The 20491-nt window shown below is 34.9% G+C and overlaps 1 protein-coding gene across 5 annotated transcripts in view; it reads right to left on the reverse strand.

Moving 5' to 3' along the window:
• The window catches only part of LOC113073350 (gephyrin-like), a 73157-nt gene extending 52919 nt beyond the window's left edge, over positions 1-20238 (reverse strand). For all 5 annotated transcript variants that reach the window (XM_026246278.1, XM_026246276.1, XM_026246277.1 and 2 more), the window contains exon 1: positions 20119-20238. In XM_026246278.1, coding sequence (XP_026102063.1) covers positions 20119-20182 — 64 coding nt within the window. In that variant the 5' untranslated portion in view covers positions 20183-20238. The remainder of the gene's footprint in view (positions 1-20118) is intronic.
• Between the last annotated feature and the right edge of the window lie 253 nt (positions 20239-20491).

Consider the following 20491-nt stretch of genomic DNA (forward strand, 5'->3'; position numbering starts at 1 on the left):
AAAGACATTATGAATACCTTTATAATGCATTATACATAGAGACGTAGTGCGTTGCACAGGGCCAGAGGCCCAACAATACTGTATGCAAAATAATATTTAATATTTATATAATATTAACAGGAAATATTTCAATGCAACAAGTAAAAACGGTTTGCAAGGCATCCAGAAATATGTTGCAGTCTGTTCATGTTTGCCAATGAAACAAAAGTCTTTACTTTTATTCAGCAAAGATACAATCATTTATGTAACTGTGATTATATATATATATATTTTTTTTTTATCAGCAATTCAGAATTTTTCCTCAGAATTCAGGATTATAAAATAAAAAGTAAAAAAAAAAAAAGTTTTTTTATTTTTTATTATTATTCCATAGTCGGTGGAAATAAATTGTGAGATGTAAACTCGAAATAGTGAGAAACTAAATTTTAGAATATATTCACTTAGAAAATTGTTATTTAAAATTATAATAATATTTAAAAAAAATACTTTATTTTAAACTTTTTAAACTCAGTGTAGAAAACACTCCAAAGCAGATATGAGCATCTCCAACCACAATACAGCTTTTCTTTTTCAGTGTGAACAGACAAATCATGCCTGTATTTGTTGGAACAGAGTGTAAGTCTGTCTGGATAAAAAGCATCAGCTAAATGTCAAATTATTAATCAGAGAAAGCTGTTTTGGGCTTCTGTTAAGGCCGTGCGGTATGGGTCCAGGACAGGGAACAGGTCCAGAGGCCCAAAGCAAATGCTGCAATAAACGCAGTCCTGCTGCTTCTCCATCTGTACTGCAACACGGACAAGATGGAGCGCCTGACCTTTGACCTGACCCTCATCTGCCCTGATCAGGGAGAGCCGCAGTTATCAGACAGGAATGAGGACAGAGGGCGCTACTTTATAGTAAGCACAAATTATATAATGCATAAATGAGTGTTATCTATGCCAGCATGCTGTTACAAAAACTATTTATTGTCTCTAGCAGTAACACATACTAACAGAAGAGATTTGGATTTGTTTGGGAAAACAGTGTTCATTAATTAGGCCCATATGTTTGCTGTAATATGGAAAACCCAGACGGAATCACAAATTACGGTCATAAAATGGAATTTACAGTTTAATGTCACGGATTTTGGCAAATTGTTGATGAATTGTACAATTATTCAAAATGTGATATTGACACAGAAACACATACTGTAGGTCTTCACTAAGACCTGTCAAAATAAAAGTTGACAGAAATGTATGACTATTGTACAGCAAACTGTACTACTCAAGGTAATAATAATAATAATAATAATAACTTTTAAGGAATACAACACAATTTTTATTTTATGTCAGAATTTGTGAAATTGGATTTGGAAAGCAGACTTTGGGAAAAAAATGTAATAGAATTTGGAGACTTTGTAAAATGCTGAAAAATTGCTGGAAAAATGGTTTTCCAGTCTTCCTACTTCAAAATTTCATGATTAATTAAATATGTAACCTGCAGTTACTTTGTAATGAACAGTTAAATTTACAAACAGTTTTGAAGGAAAATTGTTTCTACGTCATTTTTTTTTTTTCGAGTTTGACCCGAAATAATGTCAAATACAAAACTAGAAACACACTAAAACCATCATCTTCAAGCTTCACAACAGCAAGTCGCACTGGAAAATACCTTGAATCTTGAATTAATTTCTGTCCCACCAGAAACAAGCTAATTTTTGTCTGCATGTATTATGTCAGAGTGCTGTTAATTGCATTATGCTAATTTTTCAGGAGGTCACGCCTCATTACTTCTCATATTTCCTTCAAGAGAGAATGCACAGGGGTGACACGTGCTAAGATGAGGGAAACATGATCAACATACAGGACGAAAGCAACAGGAAATGAGCCAATCAAAGCTCTCAATGAGTTAATTAGGAATGGATTAATTAATCAATGTTGAACCTAGGGCAAGAAAGCGCATAATATATTTGAATGCTGCCGCAAAAGTGCAAAAACAATTTACGAACACTGGCTTTCTGCATTATGCAATATCTCCTTCAATAGGGTTACAAACATGCAAGGTCAGAAAATTGCATTTAATATCACCTCCTTTTCCAGCGAATCTCAAATGATCTGTTCAAAGCAGTTCAAAGATTCAGTCTCTCTAAATCCCTCCTTTCTGTGAGCCTGCTCTGCTCTGATTGGTCAGATGGCCTAGTCTGTTGTGATTGGTCTATGGTGTACAGCGGTGTCAGAAACAATACACCTATGTCAATAGTTCTGTATTTTAAAACAACCTATAGAAAACATATACATCTATAATTTATTATACTTATAGGTTGTGATTCAGTGGAGCAGCTGGTCCAAATAAACAGGATAGTGATCCATCTTTCAACAGAAAGTGAATCCCGTGTTGAACTCCCCGAGATTAGAGAAGCAGTCGTCAGTAGAATGACGTGTTTGTGGGCGGGGTCAAGATGTTCATGACCGGCCAATGCAAATGTGTTACCAGTGTAGCTGTCATGGAAGTGGGATTGTTTGGACACCTTAAGTTGTCAAGGCAACATTTCTCATTTGGTTTCATACTAAAATAACTCAAACTAAATAAACCAACTAATAAATAAAAATTGCTGTAGACTATAATGAAATGTTAAAATAAATATGATACAAATTTTAAATAATAAAAATGACAAAATTACTACAACTTTAAAACCAAAACATAAAAAAGTTACCTGAAACTAAATAAATGTTAACTAAGTTGAATTACTAAAATAACTCAAACTAAATAAACCAAAGAAAAAAATAGAAATAAAACTACAGACACATTAAAAAATAATATATATATATATATATATATATATATATATATATATATATATATATATATATATATATATATATATATATATATATATATATATATATTTAAGATGATAAATAATTACAAAAACACACAACAAAATGACAGACTTTAAAACTAAAACCATAGATATCAAGTAAAACATTACATAACTGAAAAAAATACATGTTAACTGAAAACAAGTGAAGTCCTATAAAAGTTAAACAAAAAAAACTACAATTAATATATATATATATATATATATATATATATATATATATATATATATATATATATATATATATCACACAAACAAAAAAAAGAATAAAACTAACAAAAACAAATGACAAAAAACAAAACAAAATTACTAATAATTTCAGAAAATCTCATAATAAAATCGAATTCAAAAGTATCAAAAGTAACAAAACCTATAATAATCTATTAATGATATTAAAATAACACTGGCGGCATTAGATGCCATGCCTATTGTCTATTACATTTGGCAAAATGTGCATTAACCCTCAACTTCACCAGTGATGAATAACAACTATGATCTGATAATTTGTTGCCAAAACTTAAAACTGAATAAAAATTCAGTGTATGGTAACTGATAATATAATAATGAGGTCATGTAACAACAATGTAGAATACAACGGGTTGAAATATTCATCGCTGCATGCTGCTGTTTCATATTAACTTTTTTCATAATTTCAATAGTAATCAAATTTATTTAGCACTTTTCACAATCCATATGTCCATAATAATATTTAGACTATCTCAATATCTTCATGTATAGTTGAATTTAACAGACTATACCTGGATGGATAATGGTTACATTTTGCAACAATACAAGCAGGTTACAGTACATTCAGTAAGCGCTATGTTTCTTTCCAGCAGCACAAAACATTCAGGTATTAAAATATCTGTATTACATTTGTTAAATTAACTTTAAAACAGTCATTTGAATAATATCTTAGAACTCTGACAGATTAATTTCCACTCACATTGCAAGAGCTGTACACACAGTGCCATGAAATAAAGAGGTAATCCTGACAATACTCTGTGTTTACCGATAAAATACATTAACGTGGCCTCTTGTGCATTAATTATGAGGAAATATTCATTCCTCCAGGAGCATTTTCCAAGGTTTTTCTCACCTCGTTCTGAATAAACACAAAGAACTGGCCCACAATAAACATGACAAACACAGGTGTTACTGCCTCAATGTATGGAAGGAAGATGGGGCCAAAAGAATGGATGTCTAAATGCATGTTTTTCTGCATTAATGTGACAACATGCACAGCAGCCAATGAAATTACTTTATTTGAGACCATATTTGCATATGTGATGCAATGGTATGCTGGTATATATGTAAACAAACACCAGGCGTCATGTTTTTTCATGAAGGATGTTGTAGTGGCATGTATGCAAACATCAGACGTTATATTTGTTCATGAGGGATAATGTGTTGGTATGATGCATGTGTGATGTCATTCTTAAGTCATGATTTTTCAAGTGCTTTTTAGTTATTAACTTCAACATTATTTCTCAGGTAGAAGTCTTTTTTATATAATGTTTCAATTTACATTGGAACATTAATTAATTTACTGTAGTAAATCAACTGATAAAGAATACACTTAAGAAAGGAACACTCAAACACGTCCAGAATGTGCATGTGTTTTTAAATTTGTTGTCTAAACGAAGAAAAACCGAGTATTTTTACATATACTAAAAATGCAGCAAAAATGTATGCTTTAATACAGCTAGATTGTGTGTGTCTACACATACAAAAGAAATGCATTCAAAATTGCCACATTATTATGATTGTCCGTTAATGACATTTGGCCCCATTGGCCTTCCATATTAGAGCTCCACCAATGGCTTCAGCAGGAGATGACATCATTGCTTCATTCGCTCACATATCTTATTGATTAGTGGGGTATCAAATGGAGCCAGAGGCCCATGGGATGTAGATTACAGCAGCTTACTGCTGTTTATCAAGCCAGGCTTTGTAAAAAGGAGGGGCTGACATTAAACCTGAGGGAGTTCTGGATGCTGCACCCAGCAGTCCAGCTGAGAGAGAATGAGAGAGCATTGCTGTACACATAGCAGCTTCTTAATTCCGCAGCTGGGTAAATTTCCAAATTAATAAAGGTTTCACGGTGCTGGGGAAAATATAGTAACAGCAGATAAGATAATCTAATATAAGCCCAGCGTATCTTAGCAACCTTGTTCATTGTGAGAGCAGCAGCAACGGGGTCCACAGTGGGATCGCAGCAGCTATCAAACACGCTCCCAAAAACACTCTTATCAAACACACCGTAATAACCAGCACGTCGATGGAAGTATACTGAAGACATCACATGCACTTATTGAGTGTGAAAAGCACTGTTAAGATCTTTTGCCAATCAATTACTTTATGTTTAAAGCTATGCACTGGGCTGCATCTATTTTTTTCTGAAATTCTATATTTCAATACAGCAAACGGGTCACTGATGTGAGAATGTGGTCTGACAGTATAATTTTTTTAAAATAATTGTGCATGAAGCTGTTATGACCTCGTATTAATCGAGACTAAATGGAATACTTGTGCATTTAAAAATGTATACACATACGTTAAAAATTAGGAAAAATAAAATACACACTTTCCCCTACATGTTCTTGAATTTCAGTTGAATTAAATATTAAGATTAATTAATTCTACTGAAATATTTTGATAAAAATTATAAATAATGAAATATAAACAAAATAGAACCTAATTTACATACAGTACTTTCTCCTACAAAGTAATCTTCAATTATAACTAAAAAAATAAAAATAAAAATAAAAATCAATCTGCATACATATGCCTAATCACATAGTCTAACATAGTCATAGGTTAAGTAAACTAGTGAATACAAAAAGCTGATCCAAAATTATAAAAAATAAAATCACTTAAAACCTTAATTAGAATACTGTGACCAGTTACAGGACCCAAAATACATACTTTTCAACTACATTAAATTAAAATGTAATTTCATAAAATAAAAAAGCTTAAAACAAATCATATTAATTAAATCTGCATATGGAACTACATTGAATAACGTGTCCAGTTACAGCATTTCAAATATATACTTTAACCTTACACATTCATCTTGAATTTTAATTGATTAAAAAACATTGAACATGGAATATTTGTTCTTTCAAAATGGATTTGCCACATCAAAACCTGAACCAAAAGGCTGATTACAAATGATGAAGAGAAAAAAAAACATGAGATCTGTGATCCACAATGTACACATTTCGTGAAAGATTATTTTTTATTTTAATTTTAAAAATGTAATAATGTCATGTAATTATTTTAGACCTGTACAAGACTAGAACACACACACACACACACTCACACACACATATACATATATATATAGTGACAAGTTACATGACCTAAAATATGTACTTTCTCTTAAACATTAATCTTGAAATAAAAAATAAAAATCTATGGACATGTTGTGTGTCATCTAATAAAATTAAGTATTTTTTTTATTTTTTAATTCCATAATCCATAAATCCTGATCGTCATGGCTTGTAACTTCAGGGATGTCCCGATTTTATCCGTACATCTGGTGACTGTAGTGTGTTTGCTGGGAATCAAACCGGTGACAATGGAAGAGATCAGACTGATTGGATGTTAAGAGCTGACTGTCATTCTCACTCACTTCTCACAGAAATCTTTGTTTCTCTGCTCTCAGATCTGTATGAAGGCTTGTATTATTGATAATTCATCAACTCCTCTATGAATATGGAAAGAACAATGACTAATGAAGCAACTGGAGAAAAGAATAATCTCCAAAAATGTCCAAAATTCAGAAATGGAAAAACCAAGGAAACTGTTTATTCTTTCGTGTATTTCATATTTTATTTTCTGATATTCCTTTTTCCTGCATTTCATGTATGCACCTGTTCACATTTCTTCACAGTTTTATTGTTTGTCAAGTGAAAACGTTGGACCTGAACTAAACAAAGACACATGATTTAAGGAATACTTCATGTTTGGAGCACAGTTATTGTTATATTGTTACACTTTAATTTACACTAATTAAAACCATAAAAAAAAAAAAATCACATTACTTGGAAAAAAATATTATGGAAATAATATAATAAAATGTATATAATAATAAATTATATACATTTAAATAAATTAATAATGAAAAATGAAAAAATAAAATAAAAATAACTAATAAATAAAATTAACATTTTATTTCAGTCTTATGTGAAATAATCAAATAAAAAACTGAAATTTAAAAGACATATAAAAACATTACAATCACAACAAAATTAAAAACTTTAGTTTAAAGTACTTAGACAAACTTTAACTGAAATTACAATGAAAACAAATCTAAAACAAACTATAACAGTACATTAATAATGGTCAAAAGCACATGTCAGATCACTAACTATGAGCAGCAGTTATAGTGTTGCCAGCCTCTTGCGTATTTAATCCACATGACATTCACACACACTGTCAGCGTAAGCGTCCATCCCCACAAAGAAGTATGAAAATTAAAATCTACCCAATGGCCCTCTTCAACCATGCATCCTTATGAATTTCAGATTTCGTCAGATTTCAATGAGAGACATTAATGGAGGACGCCACTGCAGACGCTATGAGTAGATTATCATGCATCAAATACATACGACAACCACAGATGTTAGATACACTGATGTGGGGGTGATGTGGTTTTGAGTCAGGGTCAAAGGTCACCGTTTTGTAGATTTACAAAGGATGAGAATGTGTTACAAGTGGACTGAGATTAGCTGAACATATGGTGATTTAACCATCAACACAAACACTCATCCAGATGTTACTGAACTACACCAATAATATAACACTTCACCTGAAAATAACCATCCTGTCATCATTTACTCACCATTATGTCTTTCCAAACCCATATGGCTCTCTACTTCTCTTCTGTGGAACACAAAAGGTGTATTTCTGAAGAGTGAAAGTGACTGAGGACTGTGCTCATTAAGCTCTAAAGACTCCATAAGGTTTGACAAATAGCACCAAGAGGCACAGTGTGTATATTTATGATACTTTTACAATGCTTTTTGGTTATTTGGAGACCCATCCTTATCCACCTTCATATACGATAATCGTATAAAATCAAAAAACATTAGGTTCAGTCCCTAGTGCCCTTGTTTAGTATGACGATGCTTATTAACGTATAACATTTTAATGGCGTTAAGATTTTTTAACGTTGTAGAATGAAGTCTCTTCTGCTCATCAAGGCTGCATTTATATGATTAAAAATACAGTTAAAACAGTAATATTATAAAATATTATTATCATTTCAAAAACATTTTTTTTCTATTCAATAAATCTTTACATTTTATTTATTGCTGTGATGCACAGCTGTATTTCCATCATCATTCCTCCAGTCTTCAGTGTCACATGATCTTCAGAAATCATTCTAACATGCTGATTTGCTGCTCAAGAAACATTTCTGATTATCGACATTAAAAACAATTGTAGTGCCTCATATTTTTATTTTCACAATTCTCCGATGAACAATAAAGAGCAAAAGAACAGCATTTATTTGAAATCGAAATCTTTTGCAACATTAGAAATGTCTTTGCTGTCACTTTCAACCAATGTAATGCATCCTTGCTGACGAAAAGTCTTCATTTCCTGTGGTTGGGTAAGCTGTGTGAAGTGCAGTATTGCAGTGGTCACGTGTGCTGTTGTTTAGTATGCAGTGGTGGGCTGCGTTCAGCACACTGCAGTAAGGGAAGACCCTCTGCTCTCTCTCTGCTGCAGCGCTGCTTTACAGCATCTGTGATTTCAAACACGCTGCTCATGGCTGGAGTTCCCTGACTCTGCAGTGCACTTATTTCCCCTGACAGAGAGACTCCTCTTAACCCTGTCTCTCTCGCTTCCACTCTAGCTGTCTGTCTCTCTCTCTCTCTCGCTCTTGCTCAGATTCTGGAATCAGCTTATTTCCCAAGACACAACAATCTCTCTGCTTGTGTCTGTCTCTCTGTTCTGAGCACAGCCGTCCTAATGAATCTGGCTGTAAGCAGCTGCCTTCATCTCATTCAATTCTCCGGACGACACCAGCAATTACAGCACAGCTTCACTGTTACCTCTACAAGACTGCAGGTCCTCTGCTGCCCATTTTATCCTCTCGCTCGCATTTCATCCTGCTTTCTTTTAAGCCCTCCCATTTCTAAGTACCTCTCTGTATTTGCAATCTTTCCTTTTGCCGAGACATTCATAACATGTTTTTTCTTGCTCTTGCTGTATTGTCATTGGTCAATAGAGGCCCACACTGGTGCTATACAGGCAGCAGACTTTAACATTTTCTTAGCCTTTGGTCACATAAGTGCAACTTTTGTGAACAATTGTGTTTTTTACTTTAAATGCTTTATGCAACCTGCAACCAATGCAACCAATCATGCGAGTAGTAGACTGTCTGCTTAATATCTGCTTACACATTATTAAGGTGGACTGTTGAAATAAAGTGCGACCCAGAAATTGCTAGTAAATTTCACAAATAATTACAAGGAAACAGCAAGTATCACACTGAATTAAACATGACATTTTGAAGTGCTTAAAAATAGCTAAAATAGTATTTGCATTGAAAAATGACCATATAGTGTGTTCTGCATAGAAAAACATCATTCACATTTTCTTCAGAAAATTGTTTTTTTTCTTCTTCAGGGTCGGTGTATGGTTCATATAACAATACCAATCATAACCTGTTCTTCTGAACTTTCTAATCATCAAAGAATCCTGAAAAATTAAATGTCACTGTTTCCACAAACATATTTGGCAACACAACTGTTTTCAACATTGATAATAATTTGAAACATTTCTTGAGCAGCAAATCAGAATATTAGAATGATTTCTGAAGGATCAGATTACTTTGGAGAGTAATGATGCTGAAAATTCAACTTTGCATGACAGAAATAAATTACATTTTAAAACATATTACAAAAGCAACCACTTATTTTAAATTGTAAGTATTTTTGACAATAATACTGTGTTTACTGTATTTTTTTTTTTGAGCAAATAAATACAGCCTAGGTGATCAGAAGAGACTTCTGTCAAAAACATTGAAAGTCATATTGATCCCAACCTGTACGACGATTAGCATTTTTTATTTTTTACATTTCCCCGTCATCATATCACTTTAGATCATCTGGAACATTTTTTTTTTTTTTAATATGGACAACTTTTATGATACTTTTGTGATGCTTTTGCACCATGAAGTGCTTATGTTGTGTGGAAAATAACGTTTTAAAAAGGTATGAACTTTTTTCGCTGAACTGTTCCTTTAATCCCTGACCTTCCAGTACATTTGTACATCCAAGCAGGATTTTCCAATATTACACTCTATAACTCATAAAGGCAAACCAAACCCTTTGCGTCAGCTCTCAAGAAGATATCTGCTCCTCTCAGTAGACCCGAGTTCAGCCTCACTCTCTCTCTCGTCCTGAAATCCCTGACCTCAGGTCGGCCCCTTGTGTGCGGACCGGTGCACGGGGCCAGAGACCGACATTAAGATTTGATGGCGTGTTTGCATGATCTGAGAGTCTCCTCTCATAATGGTGCTAGTGAACAGGACAGAGAGTAGATGAGGCTGAATTATTCACCCCTGCCATTACACACATGCTGCCCTGTGAAAGCACCGTCCTCCATTATTTAAAGCCGGCGAGTACAAGCAGTGGCTTTTACAGAAGAATCCAGCACACTGGAGTGGGTGTTACTGAGGAACCAACAAGCCATCAGAGAAAGAGGTTAAATTTAGGCAGGGAAGAGGATTGAAGCCTCCAAAACCTAATTTACTCTTTCCCACGTCAGTCAACAAGAATCAAACACATCTTCTGTGTTTAAGGAGAAGCTCCTTGCTATCTATCTATCTATCTATCTATCTATCTATCTATCTATCTATCTATCTATCTATCTATCTATCTATCTATCTATCTATCTATCTATCTATCTATCTGTCTATCTATCTATCTATCTATCTATCTATCTGTCTATCTATCTATCCAGTTTTTCATCCATCCATTATTTTATCGGTCATTTTAGTAACTTCATCCATCCATCTTATTTGTCATATTAGCAATTTATAATTTTATCCATCCATTCATAATTTTATATAACTGCGCATCCATCCATCCTTTTATCTTTCCTTTTAGTTATCCATCCATCCATCATTTTATTCTTCCATCCATTCATCCATCCATCCATTTTAGATCTATCTATCGTTGTATTGATCTATCATTCTATCTATAAAATTATAAAATTATAAATGTTGCTTTTTCAACTAACTGAGAAAAAATAAGCTAAAGTTTTGCAATTACTAAAACTAAAACTGAAATTAAAATAAAGTTAAATATAAATACACATAAAATTATAAAAGCACATAAAAAGTCAATCAAATGTAAATGAAAAGTGAAAATGTAAAAGTAAAGGTAAGTAAATAAAAATGTGAATAATACCATAATAGTGTATAAACACTACTAAAATAACACTGAAATAAAGGCATCCTCACTGCTCTGGCAGATATAGCTGTGGATACGAATGCTGTTTCTCCCACAACTTTACAAATCGTGATGTGGTGAAAACCATGTGGGAGAACGAGAGTTTGTGAGTGGGCAGGTCACTGACGACTTCATTAATCCCCACTTCCTTAATTAAAGAGAAGCGCTCAATGGATGGCAATGAAGCATGTGGTGACTCATCAGAACACACACACACACACACACACACACACACACACACAAACTGTGTAAACAAACACGCACTTTACACACTGACATTAACTCAAGACTCAAATTGGCTTCACTAAATAAAATACAATAAAATAAATAAAATATTAGATGAATTATAAATGTTGTCTTGGCAGCCATCTCTAAATGAGCTAAAATATTATAAGTGAAACGGATATTAAAAATAAATAAATGAATAAAGCAAGCACATAGCTAAATTACTAAAATGTAAACTTTTTATAAAAAGTGTTTTTTTCTGTACTGCAATGATATTCAGACATTTGTAAGTGTGATTTGTGTCCAAATCCTTTTTTCATGGGCATGTCAAGCTTAAAACAAATTTCCAGCATGGCTTCACACAGAAACAACTCTCTTACAAAGTATCATGACATGTAATGTCACGATCTATTAATCCTAACACACACAAACTCATGTTCACCATCCCCTTGACAGCAATTCCTTTTTACTGGCAATCAAGTGTGTGTTACAGCGGCTCTTAATGAGTCCAGCGCAGATAAAACCTCTCCGCCACACGTTTAAAGTCAACACCAAACACTCTTAACCCATTTTACTTTACTATTTTTTTAAGTGAAACAACAACAAAACAGCTCAAGACTTGAAATTATCCATCAGGAATTGATCAGAATGTGTTTGGAGTGGACAGACATCTTTTTACAATAACATGCACTGCAATAAATCGTTAAAAAAGAAGAACAGGAACAGGTAGTAAGTAAATAGGTTCACTGTTGATTTCATGCTGACTTTAACATTGCAGAAAGCTTCATTCTGCAATACATCTAGACTCAATTCTCAAACACAACAATTTCCTGTGTGTGAAAAGATGAATTAAATCCCAAATCCATTTGAAAGGTCAGTATGTCAGAGTATTTGGAGCACATTCATTTGTGTGTTTATCTGTAAAATTATGGTGGAGGATTTGAGGTAAGTTCAAAAAGTTTTTCATTTTTTAGATGTATTAACCCCTTTTGCAATATCACACACACACACACACACACACACACACACACACACACACTTGTTTAAATGAAGCACTAAAGCGTAAAGATGTATTTTGTCCAGATGGCCTGAAACTGCAGCTATCCACACATCCATCCATCCATCCATCATTTTATCCAGTTATCCATCCATCCATCCATCATTTTATCCAGTTATCCATCCATCCATCCATCATTTTATCCATCCATCCATTGTTTTATTCATCCATCCATCCATCCATCGTTTTATCTATCCATTCACCCATCCATTGTTTTTACATTCATCCATTCATCATCCATAGCTTTATCCATCCATCGTTTTAGCATCCATCCATCGTTTTATTTGTCCACCCACCGATCCATTGTTTTATTCATCCATCCATCCATTACTTTATCCATTCATCCACTATTGAGTCAAAATAGGGCCACATATACTTGCAAAAAATTTAAGTGAAGAAATTAAAGATTTGCAAAGGAAAATGAAAGCAACTATAAAAGCAACGAGGCAAATAGATTGAATTTTGGCCATTGAAAATATGTATTGCAAATCATTGCTTTTGCTCGGTTTCATTTATATTTTGCAATTCTTTATTTTGGTTTGCAAGAAGTACTTTAATTTTCTTTTTCAAAACTTTATTTTGTTTTGCATTACTTCTATCCTTTTGCAAGTATATGCGCACCGGTTTTGACTCTATAATCCATTGTTTTCTCCATTTATTGTTTTATGTGTCATTTTATCCATCCATCCATCCATCCATCCATCTATCTATGTATCAGCTAAAAACGCACACACACCCATTAGTTTATGAATAGACATCACGTGAAAGTGTCAAGCATTCAAATCCATTAAACGAAAAGATCTGGATGCTGTTATGCTATTCACATGTATTGATTAAAAATAGCACCTGCAATCAGGCATGCTGCCATTTTTAATCCATAAATGGGATAGTTGTAATAATTCATTTAAAATAGACTCATTAGTCACCTAGCATTTACATTCAGGAGACTAACTCAAAATACCTAACAGAATAACTGAGCTCAGATCGGAAGAAGACCTGGAAGGAGAAGAGTTAAAACACACACATTCAATTGCTCATGCTAAATAACCAGTGGGGACTGTATCTTATAACTATTTATGACTTTGTCAGGCGTCTAAATTTAGCAGCTTGTGTAAATGTGGTCGATGCATGTCTCTTTGATACACATGTGAGATTGGAATGCCGCCCCACACAATCCTGTGCTATCCAGATTTGCAAGAGCTAAGAAGCAAGAGAGAGAAAGAGAGAAAGAAAGAGAGGAAGATAGAGAGAGTTGTGTGCTGTCTGCGGCAGTTCAGTTCAGTGACTGCATTTCAATGGTCCTGCTGTGGAAGGACAGAAGTCTAGACAGAATCCAGCTCAGTGACATGCAGAAAAGAGATACGCGTGTGTAAAATCACAGCTGTAAAAAAAATAAAAACCTTTACGAGAGACACTGGCGTGAAGACAAAGCTTCTCATTTCCATGTGTCAATAGCACTGACCACTGCATTGCCGTCGAAACGTCTGGAACACAATCTCTGATCTCTGCCAGGTCAATTTTCACACACAGAGAGTTTTAGTTGAGCTTTAACAGAAAACACCAATTAGACAACAATACGCTGCACTTTACTAATGAGGCGTACAAACAGCGTGACAAGTTAAAAGTAATGCATTTTATGTAATTACTATAATGACAGCGCTGTGTCAAATGAAAGCAGAAGTGCTCTGTCACTGTCACAATGATTTATCACCCAGTTTAGCGTCTGACGGGTGAAAGTTACACCCTTATAAATCCAATTGCTTTACAGAGATTTGAAAATTTTAGAATTAAAGAAAATTTTCATTTTCCATTTATGGGTGTACAATTGGAATGGATGTTACTGAACTGCAATTCAAAGAATTTTAATGTGAGTGATTAATTCTGAGAAATTACTTGTTCTTTGACCTTGATACACAAGAGTTAAGTTATTAAATACAGTGAAATATATGAACTAAGTACAAATTTCTATAGGCGCCATCTATCCCTCCATAAATCCAGTGTATAAACCATAAAACTTCAAGGCTTTATAAACTTTGTTCAAATCTTTCAAAAAAGGCTTTTAGCAGGATGACATTCAAAGCTCGTAGAGTTAAACCGCTAAAATTTGCCAGGTTTATTATAGTTAAATAAAACTAAATTAAAAACTAATAAAAAAACTGTTCCTTATCTTGACATTAAACATTCATTAAAATAAAATATATAAAAAAAGTATACTTAATTTATAAGTTTAAAATAATTAATAAAAACCTTGATGCAGATGATCTGAAAAACATATAAACAAAGTTTGGCAATCTAAATGAAAGCATGATTCAGCCGGTCTGTGTTCTGTCATGAGATCTTGACTGTATTGTTTGTGATTTGTGGTAGCTATAGAAATGCAATATAGAAATGCAAACTCAAAATGTAAACTCAATCACTGTTGTGTGAATAGAGAAACGGTCGCCGTGATTTGGCCAAGTAAGACATGTTCCTAGAAATACATATCCCAGTTTATAGTTCCCCCAGATGCAAAGTGTAAACTGAATTTCATGCACTAAAAAAGGTTGACAGAATGCACTTTTTGTACTTGTTTTGCACTACTTGAGTTACATTATACATGTGTTCATTTAATAAAAAGCAGTGATAGTCTAGAGTTTTTATTTTTATTTAAATGCAAACAGCGATATATATTGGATATCGTACAAATTATGACAATATCAAGATATATATATATTTTTATACCAGCAAACAACAAAATTTCCATTCAAAATGAAAATGTAAAATATGAAAAATGTAAAATATGAATACAACACTACATCAGTGGTATCTTGATAATACTAGAACAACCCTAAAAACTACATTCAAATTTAAATCTATTATAATTCTACTTCCTTAAATTCAAATTCATATTGCAATTCATCATCCTGTTTGCTACCTCAATTCAAATGCATCCTTTATTATGCTTGACTAATGAAACACCATTAATGATTGGAAAAGAAGACAAAATCAAGCAAATATGAGTACCATCAAAAAAAAAAGAAAGAAAAAAAAACACACTGCAATGAGCATTTATATACAAAACCAGTGTGAATCACTGATCAGTTAAAAGGTTTTCTGAGCTGAACTACTTTGCTTGGTCCCCTTAATAGTAACTCATGTTTTGTAGAAGTGACAGGAAGATGGCGGTCCTTCCAAGGTCAGATCGGGTTTATTTTTAGGCCAGTACTCACCAAGGTGAGGATGCTAAAAAAGAAGACATTTGGAGACACAGTGCTAAAAGGGGGTGGAACTAAATATTTCAAAACCCAATAGCTACTGAAATATGAACCTAAACTACACATATGAAGAAACTGGAACCCTTTCAGTTGGATCTGTTAGTCATGTGATCTTTAATTGCAGCATGACAAATCGCTTAACCAATGACATGCTAATTTCCATTTGGCTCAAGTAGATTACTTTTTCATGTGTTACATGATTTCAACAAATCAAACCCTACATGGAACCAGTGTTTTAACTGAAAAACGTATATATATATATATATATATATATATATATATATATAAAACTTGTGTTAATTTAAATAAAGATAATTATATTTCCTTGGAATATTGCCTTGGAAACTAATTACTGAACTGAATTAAATTGAATTAAAAATAATAATAAAAATGAAGTTAGTAGTACAATATTGTGACGAATGCACACCGGAAACGAGAGATGCAAAAGCATTGTTTTAATAGGGTAATACAAAAATCATAATCCAAAAACAGGCAAGAGGTCATAACACAAAATCAGTCCAGAAACAAGCAATAAGAAAACACAAGGGACCATAAGAAAACCGGGTGACAGAAAACAAGGACTCCATAACACAGATAGAAAACAGACCGGTTTATATAGATAGGTGAAGATGATGAAAGTGGAGACAGCTGAGTGCAATTAACAGGTGTGCAATTAACCGTGATGAAGGGACAATGCTTTGTGGGAAATGTAGTGCCTGCAGTGGGGTGCCTATGGGGAAGTGAGAACACTAGTGGACACCCAGGGAAACAATTCCTGCCGGCTGAGACTCGAACTCAGAACCCTTCGATTGCGGAGTCCGGCTCTCTAACCATTAGGCCACGACTTCTCCTTGAATAAAATACAGAAATAAATAAAAGTGCCAAATCGAGTAACAAAATCACTAAAACTTAAATTAAAATGAAGACTGAAAACACAAAACTAGAAGCTCATTTAAAAGATTAATACTGCATAATAATAATAATATATAAACAATACTTAACACTGGATAAAATGAGTTTAATAATATGCACCAATACCAATGGTATAGTCCTTAAAAACACTCAACAGACACTCATTCACATGAGTGAAATTCTTTCTCAATGCCCTCAAAAAATATAGGCAATCCAAGAGAATGAATGTTGAATGGCTCTAACAACATCTCTATATTGTTTCCAGGTCTCACACTTTTTCCTACCCAACATCTTGGAGTTGCTGTATGCTTGTCGTGTTCCTAAAACCGCCACAGTGTTGCTATGCCAACCAAAGCTCCTCTCAACCCCAGAGATGGGGACAGTTCTGGTCACATGACCCTACTGTCATTGGGGAAGATTGAGCAGATGTGGATGGGGCCCTCCGTCATTGGATGATTAGTCAAGCACAGGCACACAAGATTGAAGTAACAACACTGATGTCAAAGGTCAACACTATCATCCCTGATCACTGAACACATTTATCTTTCCATTGTTGGTAATAAAGATACTTCAATGGCCCGTAAGTGAGAGTCTCAGAGGTGACTGGCAAGATAGAGATCTGGAAGGAAATCACTTTCAGCATCGTGAAATCCCACAGCTGCACACAGGGAAGAGCAACAGCAAGGAGAGAGAGATTTCTTAAAGGTCAGATGACACGCACAGACTGTGATATCTCTCTCCTCTTTCTTTTTACCTTCCTGTCTTAATTTCCCTCAACACACAGGCCTTTGGTGATACAGAGAAAGAGAGAGAGGGTAACTGGTAGAAGTGGAAATGGTAGATTTGTTACCAAGACAAATATTGGCAATCTTCCTGTTCAAATGTCATATCTGAATAGAGGGGGTCGCAAAAGTAATCTGATGCATGACAAGCGTGACCAATGCATGTTCATGCATGTGTCTGCTGGCTTGTTTTTGCTTTACTGGCAATATGTGGTGAAATTCATTAGAGGTTTTAAGGTGTTGGATATTGATTTTGATGCGGTAATCACATTAGAGCATATGACAAAACAATGCAGGCCAATACACCAGTGGTGCTATAGCCTAGTGGTGAAAGGAGCAAGTCATGAACTATCACCACTGTGCCACTGAGCAGGATACTTTAACCTGAGGTTACTCAAGGGGGACGATTCTGGAAAAATGAACTGATAAAGCATCTAATAAAGGGCTTAGCACTACAGAACAATGCAAGGAAACACCCCAGTATCACTGTTTGCCCTTCAAACCAGAAGTTGGTCATCTGGATTCGTAACCAAAAGGCTGTATGTCCAAGCCCCAAAAGAAGTGATCAATGAACTATCACTATTGTACTCTTGTGCGAGACTCTTACCTCACATTTAACCATAGTGACCGAACCTGTAATAAGTGTTCTGATAAAAGTATCTGATAAATAAGATAGTTCTGAACAATGCAGGTCAATACAACAGCAGCCCTGTTTACCTAGAAAAATCTAATATTATATACCAAATGCTTGTTTGTTTCAAACCCTCCAAGGTATAATCTATTCCGCTATTGATAATGTAACCTCTGTTTCCTTAATGGGTACTGCCCTTGCAAATAGTTACTTCATAAAAACACAAATTAATGTATGAATGTAATCATTTTAGCAATCAGCTACTGAAAAAAAGCCACTAATCTCAAAACTTTGGGAAATTTCCTGTTCGATGCCCGGTTTTGCTGAAATAAAGAGTCTAATAAATGACAGAGCATAACATGCAAGACAAATACCCCAGTAGCCCTTATAAATACCCTGTACATTTCCTCTTGTAAAAAAAGTTTAATATTTTAAATAATAATAAAAAAAGTAGGTTGCATGGTTAACCAATAGGTTGTAGGTTCAAGCCCAACCAGGTTGATGCATTGTGCAACTGAGCAGAATATACATATCCTCAGGTTACTTCCATGGGACATCCCCTGTCATAAATGTACAGATGAAAGCAAAGCCTGTAATCAAATTTGGGGCCAAATCCAATAATATAAGAAAGAAACCTATATAGTTGATCTAAATACTGGGGGAATGTGTCATCCTTTAATGTCTCCTGCCCTAACAAAAACCATCAGATAAATGACGGAGAAGAACATATACGGAAATACCCAGTGAGAAGCGACAGTCGCTTATATTTCAGCACAATATATAGCACTAGACGCAATCGAGGACAGCGCTCACGGAGCGATCGCAACGTTTCAGCACCACGGACAGCGCTCATGAGCCGCCGCAGCAATTCAGCACCGCGGACAGCGCTCATCGAGCGACCGTTGTAATTCAGCACCATGGGACAGCGCCGCCACTGCTGCTGGTTTCCCCGCTCTACAGCAGCGAGGAGGGGGGAGGTGAAGCGGGGTTTCCCTCAGAGCTGGATGGAGCTCCTCTCTCTCTCTCTCTCTCTCTCTCTCTCTCTCCCCCCCCATTTTTGCACATTACCACCTTCACCAGCGGATTTCCATGAGAGGGTTATCTCCAATCACATCACACGAAAATCCGTGGCCTCTGGGTTTTTTCCCCTCTGCCTAAAGCTGTATTATCCTGCCAATTTAGAAGATGTCAAACACAAAATACCATGGTTCAGTAACTCGGGTCTGCATTTGATTTCATACCATTTTTGACCGAGCAAGGGAATTAAATCGCATATTATACAGTCTTTCCTCAAACAATTAATTCGTTCTAAACCAAACCACTGAAAAAACTTGAAGCACGAATGGAAATGACCGGCGAAGGCATGTTTGCATTAACAAGGACTGTCATGCAGAGAGGAAACCAGCATTCTGCCCACGATTCACAGCCATCCTCACTAATATCAGCCCACTGCATCCACTGTCTCTGACAGTAAAAATATTTTCTTTCACCGATGTCTAAATGGCCGGGTACTTCACAAATAATACAACATTCACTGAATTAAATTTGCTCATGGAACGGTGTAGCGTGAACGTTGAGCTATTTTTAAAGGTGCAACACACACTCACACACACACACACACACACACACACAATAATTCCGCAGATAAAGCTATATCCTCCTATGAAAATTAATTATAATATAACAGATACACATCAACCAGAAGCAGGAGGTTTGGCAGGTAAATTTAATCCATGGCAAAGAGGGAAAAGGCTTAAAATCACCGCTGTCCAACAGAGAAACACACACACACACATGCACGCATGCACACACACGCACACACACACACACACTTGGGGAGGAGAGGCACCGCTGGAAAACAGCTGGAAATACGCGGCCACTTTCCCTCAATATAAACCCCAGGGTGACTTGAAGGATTCGGGCCTTTACCTGTCAAGACGCCGACCCGGATTTGGTGGTCGTGGTTTGTTAAAATCATCCCGTCTGTCGCCATATTCAGCACCGCTGTCGCCGCACTGAGAACTCCAGGCAGAGCCGAGAGTCGAGAGCCGAGCGCATCGAACTCTGGAGGGAATGAGGGAAGCGCGCAGGCGAGAGCAGCAGAGCGAAGATTCAGCGCTCATAATATCTCACTGGGAAATCAGCGAACAAACAAATGTCTTGAGATTGTAGGTTTACACAATTATAGAGTTTTAATTATGTAAAACAAAAAATGCATTTACATAATTATATACATTACCGTTCAAACTTTTTAGGGTCATTTTGAATTCATGTAATATATATATATATATATATAATTTAT

This window comes from Carassius auratus, unplaced genomic scaffold (genome assembly GCF_003368295.1).
Source record: "Carassius auratus strain Wakin unplaced genomic scaffold, ASM336829v1 scaf_tig00012083, whole genome shotgun sequence".
Lineage (NCBI taxonomy): Eukaryota > Metazoa > Chordata > Actinopteri > Cypriniformes > Cyprinidae > Carassius > Carassius auratus.